The sequence below is a fragment of the Geotrypetes seraphini genome, chromosome 8 (genome assembly GCF_902459505.1).
Source record: "Geotrypetes seraphini chromosome 8, aGeoSer1.1, whole genome shotgun sequence".
Taxonomy (NCBI): domain Eukaryota; kingdom Metazoa; phylum Chordata; class Amphibia; order Gymnophiona; family Dermophiidae; genus Geotrypetes; species Geotrypetes seraphini.
The window spans coordinates 189989213-190005920 of NC_047091.1; the positions used below are offsets into that span (position 1 = coordinate 189989213).

General features: G+C 43.4%; 1 protein-coding gene across 4 annotated transcripts in view; it reads left to right on the forward strand.

Annotated features, from left to right (window-relative positions):
* The window catches only part of SUDS3 (SDS3 homolog, SIN3A corepressor complex component), a 213278-nt gene extending 211192 nt beyond the window's left edge, over positions 1-2086 (forward strand). For all 4 annotated transcript variants that reach the window (XM_033957288.1, XM_033957289.1, XM_033957287.1 and 1 more), the window contains one exon: positions 1863-2086. In XM_033957288.1, the coding sequence (XP_033813179.1) occupies positions 1863-1961 (99 nt within the window). In that variant the 3' untranslated portion in view covers positions 1962-2086. The remainder of the gene's footprint in view (positions 1-1862) is intronic.
* Positions 2087-16708: the final 14622 nt, after the last annotated feature.

Below are 16708 nucleotides of genomic sequence, written 5' to 3' on the forward strand. Positions count from 1 at the left end.
AAACCAGCCACTCTGCAATGTTATCATCAGAAGTGGACACGGTTTTCTTCTTGGTGTCTTCTTCATCATCATAATCCCACGTCCCTTGCAGTGGAGACATTGTTGGATTATCTACTTTCTCTGTCTGACTCTGGCCTCAAATCTACATCCATCAGAGTCCATCTCAGTGCTATTGCTGCTTTTCATGAGCCAGTCCATGGAAAACTCCTTTCAGCTCATCCCCTGGTCACCAGATTCATGCGAGGTCTTTTCAATGTAAAACCACCTCTTAAAGCACCTCCTGTGATCTGGGATCTTAATGTGGTTCTCTCCGCTTTAATGAAGCCTCCATTTGAACCTTTGGCTACTGCCACTTTCAAGTTTCTCACTTGGAAGGTACTTTTCCTTATTGCGCTCACCTCTGCCAGGAGGGTCAGTGAGCTCCATGCACTAGTTTCTGACCCACCTTTCACAGTCTTTCATCATGATAAGGTAGTTCTACGTACACATCCAAAGTTTCTCCCTAAAGTTGTCTCTGAGTTCCATCTCAACTAATCCATTGTTCTGCCTGTCTTCTTTCCGAAACCTCACTCTCATTCTGGAGAACAGGCTCTGCATACTTTGGACTGTAAGAGGGCTCTAGCTTACTATTTAGAGCGTACAAAACCCCACAGATCAGCTCCCCAACTCTTTCTGTCCTTTGATCCGAATAAATTGGGACGTCCTGTTTCTAAACGTACGTTGTCTAATTGGCTGGCAGCGTGCATTTCATTCTGTTATGCTCAGACCGGACTGACACTGGAAGGTTCTGTCACGGCCCATAGAGTCCGAGCTATGGCAGCATCTGTAGCTTTCCTCTGTTCCACTCCTATTGAGGAAATCTACAAGGCTGCCACTTGGTCCTCAGTTCATACTTTTACATCTCATTATTGTCTGGATGCATTCTCCAGACGGGATTGGACACTTCGGCCAATCTGTTTTGCAAAATTTGTTTTCCTAATGGCCAACCTTCCCTCCATCCCTCTTTTTGTTAGCTTGGAGGTCACCCATCAGTCAAGAATATGCTGCCTGCTTGTCCTGGGATAAAGCACAGTTACTTACCATAACAGGTGTTATCCAGGGACAGCAGGCAGATATTCTTGCGTCCCACCCACCTCCCCGGGTTGGCTTCTTAGCTGGCTTATCCTAACTGGGGACCGCGCGCCTCTGTCAGGCGGGAAGGCACTCGCACGTGCGCGGTGCGGCCTACTAGAACTTTCCAAGTTCTTAGAGTGCAATCACTCTAAAATTGTCCGTACCGGGGCTCCGTCGGTGCCGTCACCCATCAGTCAAGAATATCTGCCTGCTGTCCCTGGATAACACCTGTTACGGTAAGTAACTGTGCTTTTTAGACCGCAAGTCTGCAAGAGAGCCTTGCTGGACTTCAGTGTAGAGTAAACTAAAGTCCCCCCCAAAAATCCAACCAACTTTGTTTCCTTTAAAACTAACAGTCAGCAAACACGTACTCCTCTTCAGCTGACTAGCAGACTGCATTTCCTTCACTTGTGCGCAGGCAGGATTGGGCAACCATGGTCCTTGAGGATCACAACCCAGTTGGGTTTTCAACATCTCCACAACGAATATGAATGAAATCTATTTGCTTATGAGAGAAATATTTACATGTACATGCAAATTAATCTCATGCATTTGCATGCATGGTGAGACATTCTAAACAATTTTGGAAAAAGCTAGAGAAGTTTTTCTGCATGAGTTATGTTAGATGATGTTATCTATGTGGAAGTATGCTTACCCTGTTATCGGAAAACAGCTGCTGCAGGTAAGTATTTATGTTCAATCCCTATCTTACAACACTAACTTCTATTCTTGCCTTTTATTTTTCTCAGATCTGGGTGAGGAAAAGCAGTGACAGCACCAAGATGAGGATTTATCTGGGCCAGCTGCAGCGAGGTGTATTTTTGATTCGTCGGCGATCAGCCGCATGACTGTGTAAACTTGTCGAATCTCTTCTCTTAAAGAACTTGTGTGGCTGACGGTGCTGAGAGAACAGAGCATAACAGCAGGGTGTGACTCCTTATTCTCATTAAACAATCTTTAAGTGACATTTGGACACTGTGCCGAGTCCCCTTCGTTTTGCTGCACTCTGGAGGGGTTTTTCATTTGTGCTTTTCCACATTAGAATTCTGGCTTTTATTGAAGAAGATTCCTTATTTTTATGTTTCACCATTTTGTCTTACCAACTTAAATGAGCACTGTGCTGTCTGGTACCTAACACCCCAACACTAACAGCTCATATACTGGCTTCTCAGCAAAGCCTGATCAGATGGGGATGGACAAAGATATGGCATTTCAGCTGTGTCCACAACGCTACAAGAAAGGACACCCTAGTCTCTGCTACAGCCAAATAGAATTTACTCTTTCTTTTTAAAGTGGGGAAAATGTTAGTTTTCAGGGCACTCAAACGTAGATTTCTAAGCAATACATTGGAAAATAATTCAATTATACAGTTGCATTTTTAATTGCAAGCTGAAAAGATTTCCCTTTTTTTCTGACATTTTCTTACCTTTGCCAAGATTTGTCTGTGATTTGTCCTCTCTTCCTTATGATTCATACTTTATTTGCCTGTTTGTACAGGATAGCTGGTATAGATGTTCTGTGCTGGATGCAGTGATCTCTACAGCCAGCCTGTGCTTCAGCCAGTTTTAGAAGCCATGTTCTGTGAACCCTTTGTTGGTTTACAGGCTGACAAAAATTAAGGTAGACTTAAGTTGCTATGGGGTGGATCCACATACTTTTATTTGATGGCTCTGTTTCTCCATGACTTTGTCCCTAAATATTTTGTGAGAAGATAAAACCATAATGAATTCTTAAGAAAACATCTTGACATTTGTGTTGAAAACTCATGGATTATGTATGTTTAAAACAACAGAAAGGAAAGCTGGTATCTGAATCTTTAACTAACCACTGTACTGTGGTTGGCCTGTACCAGAATTCCATAGAGCATGAATCCTAAGCAGAAAATGAACTGCACTGACTTCTGATGGGGACTAAAAGCACATCAGTTGCTTTTTCAGAAAATACTCATGTACAGTATTTAGTATCATTTCATTAAAAAAAGGTTTCTTTAAAAAGTGGGGGTTTTCTCTAGTGAATTTTCCATACTGCTAAATGGTATCGGATTAGCCAGCACCTGAATCCAAAATCTTCCATGTTTGCAGCAGTTGTTTTCAACAGATATCATGTGTTCAGATCCTTTTCCTTTTCCTTGAACATCTTCATTACGCTTATCCAGAAGACCAGCAATCTAGAAGACATAACAGAGCATGATAAACTGCCGTGCAAACCTGGCTTCCTGTTACCTTCCTAATGCTTGCATCAGAAGGACTGTCCAGTGGTTGGCAGATGTCTTTTCAGGTCAGTATACAAAGGCCAAGCCTTCAACTTGAAACAGCAAAGTTTGTAGCAAAGTTTGCTGGTCAGGGACTGTTAATGGTGATGTCGTCTGCATAGCTATAGGAGGTTAAGCCTATTTTGTCTAGGCAGGTGCCAAGGGATGCAATGTAGAGATTGAAGAGTGTTAGGGATAATGGCAAGCCTTGGTGTATGCCACAGGGGTTTGACCATGGTTCTGATTTTTCTTTGTTTGAATTTACTCTGTAGGTCCTGGATTGTAGGAATCCTTGAAACCATGTGTGTACTTTGCCTGCGATTCCTATTGTATCTAGTATTTGTAGCAGGATGTCGTGGTCTACCAGGTCAAATGCTGTGGTGAGATCTAGTTGTATAATCAGCATTTTTTTGCCTGTGCTGAGGTGTTGTCTAGCTGTGTCCATAAGGGAGCCTAGTAGTGTCTCAGTGCTGAAGTTGGTTCTGAATCCAGACTGTGTAGATGAAGCAAATTGTGGTTTTCTAGGTAGTTGGTGAGGAGTTTAGCTGAGGCCTTCCATTAGCTTGACATATAGTGGAATTGAGGCTATGGGTCTGTAATTGGATGGTTGATCTGTTGCTCCTTTTGGGTCTTTCAAGATCAGGGTGACGACGATTTCAGAGAGGTCTTGTGAGAAAAGGCCATCTGTGAGCATGGTTTGTATCCATTGCATGAGGAGAGTGCGGAATTTTAGGCTGGAGGTTTTTAATAGGTATGGAGGGCATTGGTTGAGGTCGCAAGTTGTGTGGCTGTTATTTTTTATAGAGTTTGTTAAGGTCGGACCATTGTATTGTAGAGAAGTGGGACCAGGTTCTACCTGCAGCAGCTGATTTTTTTTCTTTGGGGGGGCATTGTGATCTCTTCTAGGTGGGTTGAAGTTCATAGAAACATAGAAATAGACGGCAGATAAGGGCCCACGGCCCATCTAGTCTGCCCACCTTAATGTCCCTCCCCTACCTTTGCCCTGTGAATAGATCCCATGTGCCGATCCCATTTGGCCTTAAAATCAGGCACGCTGCTGGCCTCAATCACCTGTAGTGGAAGACTATTCCAGCGATCAACCACTCTTTCAGTGAAAAAGAATTTCCTGGTGTCACCTCGTAGTTTCCCGCCCCTGATTTTCAACGGATGCCCTCTTGTTGTCGTGGGACCCTTGAAAAAGAAGATATCTTCCTCCGCCTCGATGCGGCCCGTAAGATACTTGAACGTCTCGATCATGTCCCCCCTCTCTCTGCGCTCCTCGAGCGAGTATAGCTGTAATTTGTCAAGCCGTTTTTTGTATGGTAGATCCTTGAGTCCCGAGACCATCCGGGTGGCCATTCTTTGCACCGACTCCAGTCTCAGCACATCCTTGCGATAATGCGGCCTCCAGAATTGCACACAGTATTCCAGGTGGGGCCTCACCATGGATTTATACAATGGCATAATGACTTCCGTCTTACAACTGACGAAACCCCTTCGTATGCAGCCCATGATTTGTCTTGCCTTGGACGAAGCCTGCTCCACTTGATTGGCAGACTTCATGTCCTCACTGACGATTACCCCCAAGTCTCGTTCTGCTACCGTTTTTGCTAGGATCTCGCCATTAAGGGTATAAGACTTGCATGGATTCTGGCTGCCCAGGTGCATAACTTTGCATTTTTTGGCATTGAAGTTGAGTTGCCATGTCCTAGACCATCGCTCCAGTAGGAGTAGGTCGTGCATCATGTTGTCGGGCACTGAATCTTCGTCTGTTGTGCATTTGCCCACTACATTACTCAGTTTGGCGTCATCGGCGAATAATGTTATTTTACCTCGAAGCCCTTCTGCCAAGTCTCTTATAAAGATGTTGAATAGGATTGGGCCCAAGACTGAGCCCTGTGGTACTCCACTAATCACCTCCGTCATTTCGGAGGGGGTGCCGTTCACCACCACCCTTTGGAGCCTACCTCCAAGCCAGCTCCCAACCCATTTCGTCAATTTGTTACCTAATCCTATAGAACTCATCTTGCTCAGTAACCTGCGGTGTGGTACGCTATCGAATGCTTTGCTAAAGTCCAGGTACACGATGTCCAGGGACTCCCCTATATCCAGCTTCCCCGTTACCCAGTCAAAGAAGCTGATCAGGTTGGATTGGCAGGATCTCCCCTTAGTAAATCCATGTTGTCGGGGATCCCGTAGATTCTCCTCATCCAGGATCTTATCTAATTGGTGTTTGATTAGAGTTTCCATTAGTTTGCTCACTATCGATGTTAGACTCACTGGTCTGTAGTTTGCTGTCTCCATCTTTGAGCCTTTCTTGTGGAGTGGAATGACGTTAGCCGTCCTCCAGTCCAACGAGACGCTGCCTGTACTAAGGGAGAGGTAGAAGAGCACGGACAGTGGCTCCGCCAAGACATCACTCAGCTCCCTAAGCACCCTGGGGTGCAGGTTGTCCGGCCCCATTGCTTTGTTAACCTTGAGCTTTGACAGCTCACCGTAGACACTGCTGGGCGTAAACTCAAAGTTACTAAACGGGTCAACTGAGCCAACCCTTGTCTGTAGCTGAGGGCCGAGCCCTGGCGCTTCTCGGGTGAAGACTGAGCAGAAGTATTCATTTAATAGTTGGGCTTTTTCCGAATCCTTTTCCACATAGTCTCCGTCTGGTTTCCTAAGACGTACAATCCCGCCTGAGTTTTTTCTTCTATCACTGATATACCTGAAGAAGGATTTATCTCCCTTCTGGATGTTCTTTGCTAGAGACTCCTCCATGAGGAATTTAGCCTCCCTGACTGCTGTTTTGACGGCTTTTGATTTGGCCAGGTAGTCTGCTCTAGAGTCCTGCTTCCCTGATTGTTTGTAAGAGATGAATGCTTTTTTCTTCTCCTTGATCAGGTCTGAGATCTCCGCAGTAAACCACTGTGGCTTATTGTTCCTTCGCCGTTTACTTACTGATTTTACATAGCGGTTTGTTGCTTCTTGTATGGTTGCTTTCAAAGTCAACCACATGTCTTCCACCTTATCGGTTTCTTCTTGGCTTTGTAGCGCCTGGTGAACGAAGTTTTTTCCATGCTGCTCTTGTATGTACTTGGTTACTTTTTCTCTATTTTCTCTCTAGTCGTCTGCATTGTCTTTTGAGTAGGAGTAGTTCGTTGTTGAACCATTTGCCTGATTGTCTGCTGATTCTGGTTTTTGTTTGTATTGGGGCTAGCTCATCTAGGGTAGTTGTACTCATATTGCACCATTGTGAGATGAAGTCTTTGGGGTCACATTCTTGGATTGTAGCGTCTGTTTTATTCCAGAATTTGCAGGGGTCGATATATGTACATGATTTGTAGGTTAAGCTTTGGGATTTTGGTTTGGCCCTTTGGCCCAGTTGATATTGAAGGTGGATGTGTAATGGTATGGAACAGATGGATCTGGACCATTTTTATTTATTCATTCATTCAATTTTCTATACCGTTCTCCCAGGGGAGCTCAGAATGGTTTTACATGAAATTTATTCAGGTACTCAAGCATTTTTCCCTGTCTGTCCCGGCGGGCTCACAATCTATCTAATGGGGGGATTAAGTGACTTGCCCAGAATCACAAGGAGCAGCGTGGGTTTGAACTCACAACCCCAGGGTGCTAAGGTTGTAGCTTTAACCACTGCGCCACACTCTGCCCATTTTCCATTTGAAGTTTGAATCTCTGGTAGAATGGGCTGTTGGGTCATGAAGACTGCAATGTCTGGTTGGTGACCTTTCTCGTGTGTGGTTTGTGGGTCTAAGATCTTGTAGGTTAAGGCTTCGAGGTAAGATAGTAGATTTTCTACTTGCTTAGAGATGGAGGTTTAGATCTTCTAGGATTAGGTTGTAAGCTGCTGTTAGTGAGTTTTGGTATATAAAATCTTCGAATTCTGGTCTTGCTGTGTTCCAATTCCCTGGTGTTATATATCAGAGCATGCAGGTTAAGGATTCTTTTAGTGTGGTGCATGAAAGTTGGCAGGCTGGTGGATCCATGTATGGGGTGGACGTTTTGTCTAGTATGTTTAAGTTTAGGGAGTTTCTGACTAAGATGGCTAGACCTCCTCCTCTTTTTTTCCCCCTGCAAACCACTGTTATCTTTTATCCCTTCGGGTAAACTTCCGTTATCCTGGGATCCGAGTCTGAGGTTAGCCAGGTTTCAGTGAGAAAGAGGTAGACTAGATTTTCGGTTTTTATCCAGTCTTTTATGTGTTCTGTCTTTGGGCCTAGAGCTCTGATGTTTATGTAGACACATGTTAGTGTGGTGTATAGTCATGACAACAACTAGGTTACATTTAGACAATTACAGAACTATTCAAGAGTCCAGCCTAGTCATAGCAAAGCGTAATTGGAGAGTAAATTGAGGAAGCTGATCAGTTGAGGCTCTATTGTTGGAAGAGGAAGGTCTTTATTGATCTATGGAAGGACATTAGTGAGTCTAGTGACCTTATCTGTGTGAGTAGATGGCATGGCAAGGCAGACTAAATAGGCCATATGGTCTTTACCTGCCTTCATTTTTCTCTGTATCTACATCTAGAGCCTCAGGAGTGACCTGTAACTCACCTTAGCTGCTCTTTACATGAAGGCATAAATTTCTTTTGAAAATACATGACCAGTCGTGTTACTATTTGCAGCACAGTGCTTTCAGCCATCAGGAGACATGCAGGAGACATATGCTAGTTATTGCTTTCTGGTTGATAGTGAGGCCAAGAAGTGCCATCAAAGACATTGTCACTCCTGCTCCTCCAAGACAGTCCATGCTCAACTGCTGTTTTAATCAGTGTATGTATGTGTGTATGTTAAGTGTAGGCTTATCATTCAGTGATGGGTCCAAATGGTTGTTGGATGCGAGTAAACAAATAGATCTGTGCTATATTTTCCTGCTATTTTATAAGGACAAATAGTAAATTCTAGCACCATTCTATTCTTCCTTACTATTATGTTAATAAAATTGTCCATGTAGAAAAAAACTACATGACAACTCTCATATGGAGACTAAGAATTCCTGTTCTACCTCATCCCATACTTACTGAGAATTCCTGCATCTCCACTGTTCCAAGACAGATCCTAGAAGCATGTGCAAAATGATGTTTCTTTTAATTGTATGTAATAATCTGGACCTAAACGACATGACCATTCTCCTTCCTTTTGATCAGCCAGCGCCCACCATGACAGACACACTCCACGGAACTCTAGAAACAGTGCATGGATGAAAGACCACAAACTAAAACTGAACCCAGACAAAACAAAATTCATACTTCTCAAAAAAAAAATAAAATCCCAACCATAACAAACCTAATAATAAACTCAATCACATACCCCATTCAACCCACTCTAAAACTTCTGGGAATGACGATAGACAGATGCTGCACCAAGCAACCACAAATCAACAAAACAATACAGAAATCATTTGCGGTCATGAAAACATAAGGCAAGTTCAAAAATTCTTCGACAGAAAACAATTCCAGCTCATGGTCCAGTCCCTAGTCCTAGGTCTCCTCGACTACTGCAACATCCTATATCTCCCCTGCCCCGCAACAATGATAAAACAACTACAAACAGTCCAAAACACAGCCCTGAGACTAATCTATTCACTAAGAAAACACGACCACATCACTGAGGCATACCTTGACTCACTTGACTCAAGCAAGAATACTATTTAAATTCTACTGTCTACTATTTAAATCCATAAATGGTGACAGCCCAGCCTAGTTGAACAACTGCCTAATCCAAATTACCACAACCAGACACAGGAGAACCCAGACACCATTCACATACCCTCCAATCAGAGACATCAAATGGAAAAAACTGTACGATGGCCTTCTAGCCACACAGGCAGCAAAACTAGACCACCAACTCTCTAATCTACTAATCGCGACCCCAGACTACAAAACTTTCAGAAAAGAAATAAAAACCCTGCTATTCAAGAAATCCATGAAGACTAATTAACACCGTATGAAACATTTCAATCCTCTGAAGCAACCCACTCTACTCTGTAACATCTCTGGACATGTCCAGAAATCCTCTTCTGTAATCTGCCTTGAGCCGCAAGGAAATGGTGGAATAAAAATCACTAATGTAATGTATTCTGTTCTTAAATTGATTGTGAATGTCAAATTGTAACCCGTTCTGAGCTTCTAGAAAAACGGGATAAAAATCGCAATAAATAAAATCTACTATCCCTTCCTCTCCCTTAAGAGATCCAGCATACTTATCCCTAGCTTTCTTGAATTCAGATACTTTTTTTTCTGTCTCTACCACCTCCACTACGAGGCCATTCCATGCATTCTCTATCCTTTCCAGAACAGACTGCAGATCCATCAAGCACAGTATCTTGTTTCAACAGTTGCCAACTCAGGTCACAAGTACCTGGCAAGATCCCAAAGAGTAAAACACATTTTATGCTGCTTATGCTAGCAATAAGCATAGAATTTCCCATTTTAATAATGGCTTACTTCTCTTTTGGTAAGTTAGAAACATGATGGCAGATAAAGGTCAATGGCCCATCTGCAGTAACCATTATCTTATTAAACCCATTATTTTTTTAAACTCTGCTAAGCTAACTGCTTCCCCCCTTTACCTTAATCCTATGCCTTTTTATTCCAGAGCTTTCTTTCATTTCAGAGACTCTCCTCATTTGCATTTATGCTAGTAGGTATTTAAACATCTGTCTTATTGCCCCTATCCCACCTTTCCTCCAAAGTATACATATTGATCTTTAAGTCTCTCACGAGCTTTATGATGAAGATCACTGCCCATTTTAGTAGCCTTTCTCCATCTTGTTTAAGTCCTTTTTTTTTTTTTTTTAAAGGTGCAGGCTCCAGAATTGTACACAATATTCTAAATGAAGTCTCACCAGAGTCTTAGGGGCATTATTACCCCTTTTTCCTTCTGGCCATACCACTCCCTATGCACCCTAGCATCCTTCTAGCTTTCACCATCACCTTTTCTACCTGTTTGGTCACCCTTAAGATTAATTTGCGTTATTTATATTTCACTTATAGCCTAAGTGGTTTACATTCAGGCACTCAAGTATTTCTTCTCTGCTGTTCCACATCATCTAATGTTGCTCTTTACCACTAGGGAGCAGTACTGTACTATCAGTCATGAGTCCTTGTCTTCATGTGCAGCAGCAGGGGACTTGGGAGAATAGAACATATTCTGCATTTTACTCTTATTTCATCAGATTAGACATTCCTTTTTGTAATGTTGAGGAAAATTATAGCCAATAAAATTTCAAATTCACGTGCCTGACTTTTTGGGGGTTTTTAAGTACTTGGGTTTCCAAACGAATTATTGAGGCAAATTACCAATTTTAACTTCTGAACAGAGCCCCCTATGGTTTTGCAAGCTCATGTCCTAACTCATTTTTAGATAATTCTTAACGTTAGCTGCCCCTTAAACATTGCTGCCCATGTTGATTCATTTTCTATAAGCTCAATATGATAACCAGAATTCTGCATTCTTGCATGAACATCAACACATTTCAGACTGGTAAATATTTAGAGAATAAATAAATAAAATCTCTCGTACAGGGTGTTTTGTTATGTAACCCCTACCAATGGGAAATTATTCTGCAGAGACAAGCAAGGGAGGTGTAGGTACATTTGTTGGCGATGACCTCAGACTGATCCAGGTGTTCTCCACTAGCTATAGTGAGCCTTTGGGCTTACTGGACAAGCGCATGGACTCCATCCTTCCATAGGTCCTCTCCTTGCCTTGCCAGTTTTTTCTTTAGCTGCTCCTCATGTCACAGTTCTCCCTTCTTTCTCTCACACACTATCCCCCCTCCCCCCCCAAAAAAAAACAACAACCCCAAGAGAATGAAGACCAGACAGCATATCGAAGCAGAACTGTTCTTTCTACCATGAGAAAAAATAAACCATAGAGCCAAAGGACACATCGTCACAGAAAAAAAAATCTACAGGAAATGACAAAAGGAGAACCAATCCTAACATCTAAACCATCAGGTACTCTAGGACTGCAACAGTTCTTTCACAGAGTCTTTAAAGGCCAGCACAAACAACAGACTTTTCCTGTTTGTGGCTCATCACTGCGACATCTCCTCAGCTGCCAGCCACTTTGCTCGCTCCCTCCCCCTAGGGCCCTATTTCAGCACACGGGTGGGGGGTGGGAACCGCAGATCCCCACAAATAGTTGAATGAGGTAGTACGGCGGATCTCACCAGACATGACTGCCTAGAAAAGGACTTGGGGGTACTGGTGGACAAGACAATGAGCCGTCGGCACAGTGCGAACAGATTGCTAGGTATTATCAAGAAAGGTATTACAACCAGAACAAAAGAAGTTATCCTGCCATTGTATCGGGCGATGGTACGCCCACATCTGGAGTACTGCGTCCAATATTGGTCACTGTACCTTAAGAAGGATATGGCGATACTTGAGAGGGTTCAGAAAAGAGCGACACGATTGATAAAGGGAATGGAAAACCTTTCATATGCTGAGAGATTAGAGAAACTGGGGCTCTTTTCCCTGGAAAAGCGGAGACTTGGAGGGGACATGATAGAGACTTACAAGATCATGAAAGGCATAGAGAAAGTGGAGAGGGACAGATTCTTCAAATTTCGAAAACTACAAGAATAAGAGGGCATTCAGAAAAATTAAAAGGGGACAGATTCAGAACCAATGCTAAGAAGTTCTTCACCCAAAGGGTGGTGGACACCTGGAATGCGCTTCCAGAGGGTGTGACAGTACAGAGTACAGTATTGGGGTTCAAGAAGGGATTAGATAATTTCCTGAAGGAAAAGGGGATAGAAGGGCATAGATAGAGGATCACTATACAGGTCCTGGACCTGATGGGCCGCCACGTGAACGGACTGCTGGGCATGATGGACCTCTGTTCTGACCCAGCAGAGGCACTGCTTATATTATATTCACTACTCTTTCATCTCCAGCCTTGACATGACCGTTACAGGGCAGTATCAAATGGCCTGCACTGTCAATGAAGAGACAAGCACAGACAGAAAGACCCTGCGGGTCCAGTAATGGCCTCACAGTCATCAGGACTGACACTGCCTGTAGCTTAAGGTAAACCTGCTAAACTTCTAAAACCCACCTTGCCTTCCCCTACCTCCTCTTAAGAGCCATTCTAAAAAATGCCAGATTCCTAAATATCTACAGACAGATGATTCTACTCATCCAAAGCAACCATCTATGTCCTCTATACCTCACCTCCCTCGCAAGCTCCACCAATCCTTTCCGCCTCTGCTTTTTTTCCTACTTCTGCAGCGCTTCATGCAGAATAGTGCTGCACTCCTTCAGGCAGCACCCCTCCTCAGCCACCTGCTCTCTCAGGGCAGCAAGACTCCTTATGAGCTGATCAGACCCCCTACCCTTCCCCATCAGGGTCTCTCCAGAACCTCCTCAGCAACTGGACTGGGGTCCCTACATCTCTTTGTTCCTTTCCACCTCATCCCTCAGCCTCTCCAGGAGCCTGGTCTAATCCAGATAATGGTCACATAACAGGAGCATGACCTACCACCTCTGCTCAACTAGCGGAGCGGTTCAGGCAGAGCCCTCGGAAGAATACTCCTATCCCAGATTCCAAGTTTCAAATCTCTTTAGCCTCAACCAAACAGCTACACCCACTAACAAAAAAGGCTTCCAGACCATACTTCAGTCCTGTCAGGGACCTTCTAAGAAGATTATTGCATTTCCTGAACATCAAATAATCCAAGACTTACAACTCTTCAGTTGGCAGAAACCTCAGTTGATTTCCACTGCCTCTAAATGTCTAGAGCTGAAGTACAAGATTTAAAAAGGCCCCTGTACTACATCATTCAGTGGTCTTAGAATCAGCTATTAAAAAAGCTAAAAAAAATCATGATCAAATTCAACATACCACCAGGCAAAGACTGCCGTTTCTTACACTTAGTAGGACAAAGACTGCCAAGGGACTATGCTTTCATCCAGAATAATAGCCCATCAACCCCAGAGCCTGCATTTTCAACATTCAGTTCTTCAACAGCTCGAAAGTGTTTCTCCCGATACGGCGGTGAACCTCTATATTGTCCTACAGGAATCTACACTCGTATCAACTCATCAAGACTAATTAATTATGATATCTGTAGATTGGCAGCTGTTACCATTGCGACCTGTTGCATAGCATAGCTCAAGGTCTCTGATTTCCGGGAAGACCTCTATGAATGTCACAGTACCAAACTTGCAGTGTTCCATAATCTGAGTCCAGCTGTCTTCCCTCAGCATAACTGCTGAAAATCTTTGATGCCTCATGAACCATTTCATCAATGTACCTTTTATTCTCACGGATGCTTCTTAGTCTTGTTCTTTTACTTCCTTGATGAGGGATTCAAGCTGAAGACAAGCTTGTACATGGAACTACTCCCTCTGCCTGGGTAACATCCTATCAATCCAAGAGGACATGTTTATCTCATTGGGCAACAGCTTGTTGCCAGGCTCCCTTCAAGTGTCCAATTCCATATGTACTCACTTACCTCCTCCACTTATCAGATTCAGGCCTCAAAACAAATTCAGTGCATCTTCATTTATCAGCGCTTTCTACCTATCATGTTCCATTGGATGGGAAGCCAATCTCCCAGCAACCCCTGGTGGCAAGATTCCTATGAGTTCTCACCAGTATTCATCCTTCTCTGTGTGATTCACCACCGCTTTGGAATCTTAACATTGTCTTGGACCAACTCATGGACATACCTTTTGAACCACTGGGCACTACCTCTCACATACTTCTTATAGAAAACAGCTTTTCTCACAGCCATCATATCAGGGATTGGTAACCTATTATCCTTATATGTGATTTTTCCCAAACTGTGTCTATCTACGCATGCACCTGAAGTTCCTGCTTAGGTTAATTTCAGATTTCCACCTCAACCAAAACATATTTCACCCATCCTTTTTCCCTCCTCTGCATGCCACACTAGTAGAGCAATGTCTCCATACCCTGGACTGTAGGAGACACTAGCTCAGAGAGACTGTGGTCCTACACCATACCAATCAGCTTTTCATTACCTATAACCTGTCCATCTGGCTTCGAAACAAACCATTTCCATGTGGATTTCTTGTTGCATTGAGTTCTACAGTAAGGCATGTCAACTGCATCCAGGCACAATTGGTGCCCACAGATTATATGCAACAGCTTCTTCAATGGTAAACTTCCAATCATTCCTGATACAGGACATCAGCAAACTGCAACCTGGTCCTCAGTTCACACGTTTGCCAAGCATTACTGTTTGTATTGCACAGCACAAGACATTTGTTTTGGACAGTCTGTCCTACGCAACCTATTTGCTCTTTTTTTTTTTTTTTTAATCTTTATTCATTTTTAATCTTTCAACAAATGTACAAATTAAAACCATACATAGTCCTGAAAACATCACTTGGAAATCTATCAAGAAAAACAAAAATTGTATATATATAAACCCTTAACTCACCCCCCCTCCCCTTTATTATTATTAACATACACAATATAATAAGAACCCTTCCCCCTCTCTATTATTGATGGTGTATATTTCATTAGAATAATTGGTGTTTAATCATCACAGAAATTGGAACCTATTTGCTCTTTGATCTATCAGCCACCACCCTGCTACAAATTGTAGCTAGGAACTCACCACATATGCCTTACATCTCCCCTGCTTGTCTCTGGAGAAAGTGAAGTTGCTTACCTGGAATCGGCGATCTCTGTAGACAGCAGAGAAATGCAGTAACACTTAACCCTACCACCATCCCCACTGTGATATGTCTTTTTCAGCTGGAGACAAAACCGGGGCACAGGGAAGAGATCTGGAAAGTGGGAGTCTCTGTATATGTTTTGTAACCCCAAAGGCTTTATTATAGCTAGGAGAGAGCACCAACACCCAGGATCAGTTTGAGGACTTCAACAAGTGTGGCTACATTCCCCTATTGTCTACAGAGAACCCTCATTACAGGTAAGCAACATGCTTTATAGATCATAGGCTACCATTTTCCTACACAATTGTTTTTATTATTATGTATAAGTAAAGAAAACTGTGCATTCATTTCCGATGAGCTTCATGTAGTTCAGCGGTTCCCAACCCTGTCCTGGAGGACCATCAGGCCAACCGGGTTTTCAGGCTAGCCCTAATGAATATGCATGGTGCAGATTTGCGTGCCTTTCACTTCCATTATATGAAAATCTCTCTCGTGCATATTCATTAGGGCTAGCCTGAAAACCCGATTGGCCCGGTGGTCCTCCAGGAGAGGGTTGGGAATCACTGATGTAGTTTATATCTGAAGGGAAAAGCATAGAGATGCCTGGTTAGGATTGCAGGTAAAAAATTAGACATGTTGCATAGAATTGCAGATGGATAATCAAGAAGGAATTTTGGGACTGAGACATGCAAGGTCATGCATGTAGGGAAAAAGAACCCGATGTTCAACTACAAAATGGGGGGAACACTGCTAGGGGTGAGTAACCTGGAAAGGGACCTGGGGGTGATGGTCGACTCATCACTGAAACCATCGGCGCAATGTGCGACAGTCTCAAAGAAAGCAAACAGAATGCTGGGCATCATCAAAAAGAGTATCACAACCCGGACGAAGGAAGTCATCATGCCGCTGTATCGCGCAATGGTGCGCCCGCACCTGGAGTACTGTGTTCAATACTGGTCGCCGTACCTCAAGAAGGACATGGCGGTACTCGAGGGAGTGCAGAGGAGGGCGACTAAGCTGATAAAAGGTATGGAAAATTTTCCATACGCTGACAGGTTAAAAATGCTGGGGCTGTTCTCCCTGGAGAAGAGGAAACTTAGAGGGGACATGATAGAAACCTTCAAAATCCTAAAGGGCATAGAGAAAGTAAATAAGGACAGATTCTTCAAACTATGGGGAGCCACAAACACTAGGGGTCACTCGAAGAAATTGAAAGGGGACAGGTTTAGAACAAATGCTAGAAAATTCTTTTTTACGCAGAGGGTGGTAGACACATGGAACGCGCTTCTGGAGGAAGTGATAGGCCAGAACTCTGTACAGGGATTCAAGAAGGGTTTGGATAGGTTCCTGGAGGATAAAGGGATAGAGGGGTACAGATAGAATTTGAGGTAGGTTATAGAAGTGGTCAGAAACCACTTCACAGGTCGCAGACCTGATGGGCCGCCGCGGGAGCGGACTGCTGGGCGAGATGGACCTCGGTCTGACCCAGTGGAGGCAACTTCTTATGTTCTTATTAGTGCTTTACATTTTTCATCACAATTTTTATCACTATATACAGAGGTAGTATAGTTTTCTACTCCCCCCTCCCCCCACTCACGAGTTGAAAAACTGCACATTTTCTTGTGTTTGTGTTATTTGGGGGGGGGGGGGACTATAGCCTGCAGTTTGTACAA